The 8,678-nt window shown below is 33.4% G+C and overlaps 1 protein-coding gene and 1 pseudogene across 1 annotated transcript; both read left to right on the plus strand.

Moving 5' to 3' along the window:
* The first annotated feature begins 235 nt into the window (after positions 1–235).
* Positions 236–2,838, plus strand: LOC114402602 (annotated as a pseudogene).
* Positions 2,839–4,211: 1,373 nt separating this feature from the next.
* On the plus strand, positions 4,212–7,788 carry LOC114402694 (probable strigolactone esterase DAD2). Its single transcript, XM_028365347.1, has 2 exons — positions 4,212–4,749; positions 7,099–7,788. Exons 1-2 carry the CDS (start codon positions 4,367–4,369, stop codon positions 7,523–7,525), a joined length of 810 nt encoding a protein of 269 aa, XP_028221148.1. The 5' UTR covers positions 4,212–4,366; the 3' UTR covers positions 7,526–7,788.
* Positions 7,789–8,678: the final 890 nt, after the last annotated feature.

The following is an 8,678-nucleotide window of genomic DNA, read 5'->3' on the forward strand; positions in this document are numbered from 1 at the left end:
GTAAGTTGTCATTTAAAAGACGATTTTTATATACCATTTCTCTTTTGCAAATTCTTTTTTATTAGTTTAAAATTGTGGCGGCTAAAGCTCCCACAATTGCTTCTTTAGCCGACACAATACTTCACTAAGCAAAACAGAGAAATCTTCCATTTTTGGGTGCTAAAAACACATTGTGGCGGGTCAATAATATATAAGACTGGAAAAGTGAAATCAATAATAATATATTGAGGTGAGAACAATCTCCAACAGCAAACAAACATACTATGATACAGGCTAACACACTAAACACAGTGAGACATAACCTCATCATGCTCTTAGTCCTTGTTGGTGGTTGATCACTAAAACAACATTGTTCCGTGATATTCCATTCCCATGTTCTCAACAAACACCCTCTCAAACTCAATCTTCCAACAACCCAAACCTTCTCCAACTCTGCACCCTTTGCCACACCCTTTCCCAAATCAAGCAAGTTCACCCCTTTTCCCTCCTCCATGGCTTCCTCCCCCGCATGTCTCTCTCTGCGCCTCTCTCATTCTTCAATATGCCTCCTTTGGAAACCCCATAAATTCCATTCTTCTCTTCCAACACAGCGTTGCATATTCCCGAAGTGCCTTCTTGTCGAACACCCTTATACGAGCCAATTCCATTGCTGGTGTGTTTGATGGATTTGGCACCTACAACGCCATGGTTCGTGCTGGTGTTAAGCCTGATGAGTGCACCTACACTTTTGTCCCGAAGGTGTTCTGATTTTGTGGAGGTTCGCAAGGGTAGGGAGGTTCATGGGGTTGCGTTTAAGCTTGGCTTTGATGGGGATGTCTTTGTTGGGAATACCCTTTTGTCCATTTATGGGAATTGTGGGCTTTTTGGTGATGCGATGAAGGTGTTTGATGAAATTCCTGAGGGGGATAAGGTGTCGTGGAATACTGTTATTGGGCTGTGTTCTCTTCATGGGTTTTACGAGGAGGCACTTGGGTTTTTAAGAAAAATGGTTGCGGTCAAACCGGGGATTCAACCAGACTTGGTTACTGTTGCTAGTGTGTTGCCGGTGTGTGCAGAGACTGAGGACGAGGTGATGGTGAGGATCGTGCACTGTTATGCTATGAAGGTTGGCTTGTTGGGCCATGTAAAGGTTGGAAATGCGTTGGTTGATGTTTATGGGAAATGTGGGAGTGAGAAGGCTTCCAAGAAAGTTTTTGATGATATTGATGAGAGGAATGTGGTTTCCTGGAATCCTATTATTACTAGTTTTTCTTTTAGAGGGAAGTATATGGATGCTTTGGATGTATTTAGGTTGATGATTGATGTGGGAATGGGACCAAACTTTGTCACCATTTCTAGTATGCTACCTGTGTTAGGAGAATTAGGACTTTTCAAGTTGGGAGCGGAAGTCCATGGGTTTAGTTTGAGGATGGCTATTGAGTCTGATGTATTTATTACTCATTGGTAGATATGTATCCCAAATCAGGATCTTCATGAATAGCATCCATTATATTCAATAAAATGGGAGTAAGAAATATTGTTTGTATCTTGGAATGCTATGATTGCAAATTTTGCTCAGAACAGGCTTGAGTATGAAGCTGTAGAATTAGTGAGGCAAATGCAAGCCAAGGGAGAAACCCCCAACAATGTAACCTTCACAAATGTTCTTCCAGTTTGTGCAAGGTCAGGTTTCCTGAATGTTGGAAAAGAAATTCATGCCCAGATTATTCGGGTTGGATCCTCCTTGGATTTGTTTGTCTCTAATGCTCTGACAAAATGTGGATGCATAAACCTTGCTCAGAATGTTTTGAATATTTCTGTCAGGGAAGAAGTTTCCTACAATATACTAATTATAGGCTATTCTCGAACAAATGACAGCTCAGAGTCTCTAAGTTTGTTTTCAGAAATGAGACTCTTGGGCATGAGGCCTGATATTGTTTCATTCATGGGTGTTATATCAGCTTGTGCAAATCTAGCTTCCATAAAACAAGGCAAAGAGGTCCATGGTCTGCTGGTGAGAAAGCTTTTTCACATTCATCTTTTTGCAGTGAACTCACTCTTTGATTTGTATACCAGGTGTGGACGAATAGATCTCGCTACTAAGGTCTTTGATCATATTCAAAACAAGGATGCGGCCTCTTGGAACACTATGATTTTGGGCTATGGTATGCAAGGTGAGTTGAACACTGCAATCAACCTTTTTGAAGCAATGAAGGAAGACAGTGTGGAATATAATTCAGTTTCATTTATTGCGGTTTTGTCTGCGTGTAGCCATGGAGGGCTAATTGGGAAGGGAAGAAAATACTTTAAGATGATGCGCGATCTAAATATTGAACCAACACATACACACTATGCTTGTATGGTTGATCTCCTTGGAAGGGCCGATCTAATGGAAGAAGCTGCAGACCTTATTAGAGGCCTCTCTATTGTACTGGATACTAATATATGGGGTGCATTGCTTGGAGCATGCCGAATACATGGGAACATAGAATTGGGGATGTGGGCAGCCGAACATTTGTTTGAATTAAAGCCTCAGCACTGTGGATACTATATACTCCTTTCAAATATGTATGCAGAAGCTGTAAGATGGGATGAGGCAAACAAGGTTAGGAAATTGATGAAGTCAAGGGGAGCTAAGAAAAATCCAGGTTGCAGTTGGGTTCAAATTGGAGATCAGGTGCATAAATTTCTTGGTGAGAAAATAGACAGCTTGGATGATGACTTTTGGGTATCAGATTGTGGTTGTTTTTTTTTTTTTTTTTTTTTGTAGAAGCCTTGAGTAAATTATCTAGAGAATTATATTGTTAAAGGCATTTTCTGGTTGCATAAGCAAATTGGATTTTGATTTTCCTTCCTTTACATATTAACTACACACCCTATTTATCAATCTAACAATGTGATGAAATTTTTAAGATTTGAAATAATGAAAATAGTCGCATATTAACTCCATTGAAGCCCTGTTCTGATAACTGCCATATATTTTTTTAGAAGGCAGTGTTTACATTGTGATGACACCTAGTGCATTGGAGGTTGTGTCTTTCAAAACTATTGATCGATCCTTTTAAGCTTTTTAGAGGTTGAAAAACAAAATTTTCGTGGTGACATATCCTAAAATATTTGAGGTGAATATTGGCACAAAGTCGATCCTTGTATCTGGTGGTCAAGGGTACTGATGCAACATCCAGCTACCCCATTTAATGGCTTCAGATGTGAAAATAGTCACATATCACAGGAGAACATTATAGGGTGAAAATAGTTTTATGTCAATATTTTTTTTCTGGTTTTTTAACATGGATCTTTCATTGGAAATAATCCTGTTAGACACATTCGGATACTAAATATGCTTCTCTTCTACCGAGGATTCAAATCTTGGTTCATCATGTAATGGAAGACTAGTTTTAACCTTGTTGATTTTTTTTATTAAATATTGTATACCATCATTGTGTCCTTGAAGTTTTGTCAAGATGCAAACCAAACTAAGAATTCCTAATAAAATTGTGAATTTCTGAAGAGATGTAGTCAAAAGAAAATAAAAGATGATTAGTAAGTTAAAAAATAGAAACAAATTCAAATATGAACTGAGTACAACCATGACAGAATCAGAATCCCTTTGCACAACATTCGTTGGCACATGTGCTTGTATCAAGTTGCTTAATTATTCTGTGTACGACCAACTATGTAAATGATTAAAAATAGTTTTCACAATGTGCAATATGTTGTATGTGCATATTTGACTCTTTTTTATCGTTAATTTGTGCTTAATGCTTGAAACTATCTCACCATCAGGGATTCAGACCTAGAATTGGTCATCTTTCTAACCTCATCTAAAGTACCAATTTGTTAATTTTTTAATTATTTCTTTAGTAACATCTAGACAAAACTTACAAATAGGAGGCCTCTCAATAATAAGAAAATGTAGAATATTAAAGTTATTTTTTCCCAAAGAGTATTTTTACTTTTAAAAAACATAATATTATTTTTTTAAAAATTTCATGAACTCTGCACCATTACTAATGGGACTGGACTTGAAAAACGATGTTCTAACCACCAAGGTTCTTAAATGCAAAGACCTCCCATCACAGCATATTCTCATTAATGAATTGTTCTATCCCCTGTTAATAAGAACAACGTCAAGCTACCATCATTTTTTATTTTTTTAATTTCATGATGTCTGCACAATAGTTAATCAAGCTGCCCTTGATACTTGACAGACGACTTCCTAACCACTCCAATCTCTTATATTTAGTTATTTAACTTTAAGCCATTTCTTTAGGACTATAAATTGAGATCAGACAGCACTAAACAAAACCACCACCAAGTACCTAGGTATACATAATTCTAGTTCAGTTTTTTTTTACTCCTTTCTTAGTGAACCATATTTTCAAACATGGTGACACCAGAAAAGAGCCTTTCAACAGCTTTAAATGCCAGAACCATAGGCTCAGGCAATGAGACCATAGTTTTGTGTCACGGGTTTGGAACAGACCAGTCAATTTGGGACAAAATCATTCCTCTTTTGGCTGAAAACTACACTCTAGTTCTCTTTGATTGGCCCTTTTCTGGGGCTGTCACAGATAAGAGCCTTTATGACCATGCCAAGTACACATCCTTCGAACCTTATGCTGATGATTTAATCACTATCATAGATGAGATGGACCTCAAATGTGTCACTTTTGTTGGACATTCCATGTCTGCTATGATCGGTTGCATTGCCTCAACTAAAAAGCCTGAGCTCTTTAAGAGACTTATTCTTGTTACTGCTTCACCAAGGTGAGTTGACTGAGTTGATCTATATTTCTATATAAGCTTCTTTTATGATTTTTTTTAGACTAGTCAGTCATTTTGGTCCTTAAACTAGTTAGTATGTATTGTCACATTAATCTCTTAAAGTAAAAAAAAATGGTAAATAATTTCTTGAGATGTCAAATAAGTTCTTAAACTTAACTATTTAATGTCATTTAGTTTTTAAATATATGTTAATAGTATTATTTTAGTCATACACTTTTTTTTTTAATTTTGTTGTCCACTTTTGATCTTAAAAAAAATCTCAGTTATATTCATTTCATCTTTATCTCCCAGTCTTTGATGAACTATACAAAATCTAAAAATACTCTTAATCCTAGTTTATAGTGAGATCACTTTAAAATTTCACTCTATAGTAAAAAATGTTAAAAAAAGAAGATATCAAAGTATGTTACCAAGGCTATGTTTTGACAAAATTAAATGAAAAATTAGCTTAAAGTTGAAAAATTAACTAATAATTAAAAGCTGAAAATAAATTATAAGTATTTGATAAAACTAACCGTTCAAGTAGGAAAAAAATGTAAAAGAACACATTTAAATAGGGTATTAAGGAAATTGAATAAAAATTTTAAGAATAAAAAGAGAATAAAATATAAAAAAGTTAAAAGTTAAAAACTAACGTTTTAAAAAATATTACTTCTAGTGCTTCAAAAAAATACTAAAAATTATTTTAAAAAAATACTAGAAACTACTTTAAAAAACTCAAAATTATTGCTATAATTAGATATATAAGTACCATCGCTATAGGATGTATATTAGTTGGGAAAAGTTACCCAAGTATAATACACGTATGTAATTTAAAAAAAAAATCGCTTTCCCATGTGTTGTTAACTTGAATTTTTGGTACAATACTTTTCAAAAGTTCTAATTTGGAAGTTTGCTACACATATTCATTTTAAAAACCAAGCAGCCGGCCAAGCCGGCCATCTATTTTGAAAAAACAAGTTTTATGCTATCATTAATTATTCGATTAATTATAATTTTAAGTACATGATACCACCTCTTGTTCAATGAGTAGTATAAAATTTAATTTAGATAGAAAAAATGAAATGGACTTTTTGAGGTTTGAATCTTTTATGATATAATCCATAACCTTTAATGTTTTTGAAATGTTGGAAACAATACCTCTATTATTTTTTTCTATTAAATATTGATCGACTTATGATTATAATTTTTTCCCTCAAATTTCTCTCTGACTAGTTCAAACCATGGTGAGTGTTTTAGTTCTTTTAGTTTTTTTTTTATATTTTTTTTAGTCTTTGCTGGTGTCAAATAACAATGTTAAATAATGATATATCATTGATATTAAAAGACTATTAACAATGATCAAAGAGTTTGACTTCATTTGTTCAAACAATTGATGATGCATGTCAGCTCATTTGATGAAAGTTTTAAAAACACAATTTATTGGAGAAAGATATACATGACTACATTATTAGACACCTTGATAATAACTTAGCAAATAAATGAGTTGCAATATCATTGTTACATTATTAGTTAATATTATTATTTAACAACAAGAACTAAAACAAGAAAACAATTAAACTTAAAAGTACTAAAAAAAACATCTTATTTACAAGTAACAAAAGGTTTTAAGTCTTAATTTTTTTAGAATGTGTAAAACATTTATCTTCTTCATTCACTTACTCAATTTTCAATCATCAGAAGGAGGATTCTACCATCTCTCTTCCATTTTTGCAAATATGTCTCCATAAATTTGGACCATTTATATATATATATTCATACATAGTAAATTATGTCCCGATCATTGAACCATGCTTGGAAGTCTCTCTCACGAATCATGTTCTAGGATACATGCTACTTCCTGGTTTTTTGGAATAATATTTGTGTTAGGTGGGGACGGATGAGTAAAAGATGTTAATGTTCTAGGGTCTCTTACTGATTTGCTTAGGTGATCATGTTGGGCATGTGATGCGTTTTATTAATAGAAAAAAACAGACGTTTCATGTGTAACTGATTTTCATTTTTTTAATAAAAAGAGATGTAATAGAAATTAATGTGTGATTTATGAAAGCAGTTGTATGAATAAAATAGTAACTTAGGAATGAATTTAGTTATAGGAATAAAATGAATATGAAAATGTGTAAACCAAAACATTCTATTTTTTTTATAGATTTAAAAATCTGAAGAATCTAGCGGTTAAGGACTAAAACATGCACGACTTAAAGGTTCTAACTTATGTTTTCCCCTTAAACTTAGTAGCAAACAATTAAATTAGTTTATGGCATGTCTGGATTTTATTTTTTACTTGGGGCAAATTATTTTCCTAATAACATCATGACATTACATGCATAGGTATATAAACACAGATGACTACGAAGGTGGCTTTGAGAGTTCAGATATTGAGCAACTAGTCTCAACCATAGAGTCGCAATACGAAAATTGGATCTCAATCTATGCTCCTATTGCAGTTGATCCAAATGATGTTGCCTCTGTTGACAAATTCCACAACTGCTTGAAAAGTATGGGTGCTGAAGTTGCAATTTCCTTAGCCAAAACTGTGTTTTACAGTGATTACAGAGACATGCTTGAAAAGGTTCAAATACCCTGCACTATCATCCAATCAAGCAATGATATGGCTGTTCCACTTAACATAGGGCACTACTTGGAGGAGAAAATTAAAGGGGTGTCCACTTTGGAGATCATAGACATGATTGGTCATTTCCCTCATCTAACTGCACACCTTAAGCTAGTTGAGGTGTTGAAGGGTGTTTTGAGATGAGTTAATTTGGCATGTAAGTCATCTTTAATTGTCAATTCTATCTCCTTGTGTCAAGTGTTACATTGTGAAATTTGTGTAATAGTAAAAGAAGCAGATAGATGCTGAAGAAATAGAATATGGTATTAATTACGATTTGTGTGGAAGTGTGTATTCTATTGTAAACTGACTGGCAAAGTGGATTGTTGAAGCCATAATATTGTTGGTATTATCCTTTTTGCGTGAACTAAAATTTTAAGTATCACATCCTTATGATGTTGGCCTTTTCTTAGTGTGCTGTATTTGTCATTTCTTTTTTTTTTTAATTCTTTCTTATCAGTGGTAAATTATTGAGTATCTGACATGACAAAGGCTGCCACATCTCAGTAAATGAATGGATAAATTATCAACATACACTGATATGGGTTATTTACAATCTATACTGAAGTAAATAATTTATTTTTGACAGCAAGAAACTCAGATCATTTCCATTTCAATAAGAGAGTTAATACAATTAGGAACCTCAGTAATAATTGAATTATGAGGTACATTATTTGCATTTCTAGCTAAGTTATGGGCTAGAGAGTCCCCTGCCTTTTCAAAAATTTGATGGAGAAATATGGATAGTTACTCGTGATGTTCTTTATTTCCTCAATCACCAGCCCACACTGATAGCAACGAGGACCATGAGGAGGGCATTCCTTTGTGCACCCATTAAATTGTTGGTACACCAATCAAACATGTGACTTTCACATTATTAGCACGACACTCTAACCAATTGAGCTGATATGACAATTACGTTATAAAATAATTAATGTTGTTATATATAACACTAAAATTTCTAATATATATTTAATGCACATGTAAATTTATATAATAAATTTTGTGACAATTAATTTTGATCTAATAATTAATTTTTTTACATACATAAATTTTAAATAAAAATCATTGGTTTCATAAAAATTTATATATGTAAACAAATTAATTATTAAATCAAAATTAATTGTTACAAATTTTTTTTATCTAAATTTACGTATCAAGAACAAGAAGATTGAGATCTAATGGCAGCGGAATAGAGAATGAGGAAAGATGATTGGAGACGCCACTTCGAGAAGAATATGAGTCAATAACAAACTCACCACCATAGAAAGCCATGGATAAGAGCTTGAAGGTATGA

This window comes from Glycine soja, chromosome 20 (genome assembly GCF_004193775.1).
Source record: "Glycine soja cultivar W05 chromosome 20, ASM419377v2, whole genome shotgun sequence".
Lineage (NCBI taxonomy): Eukaryota > Viridiplantae > Streptophyta > Magnoliopsida > Fabales > Fabaceae > Glycine > Glycine soja.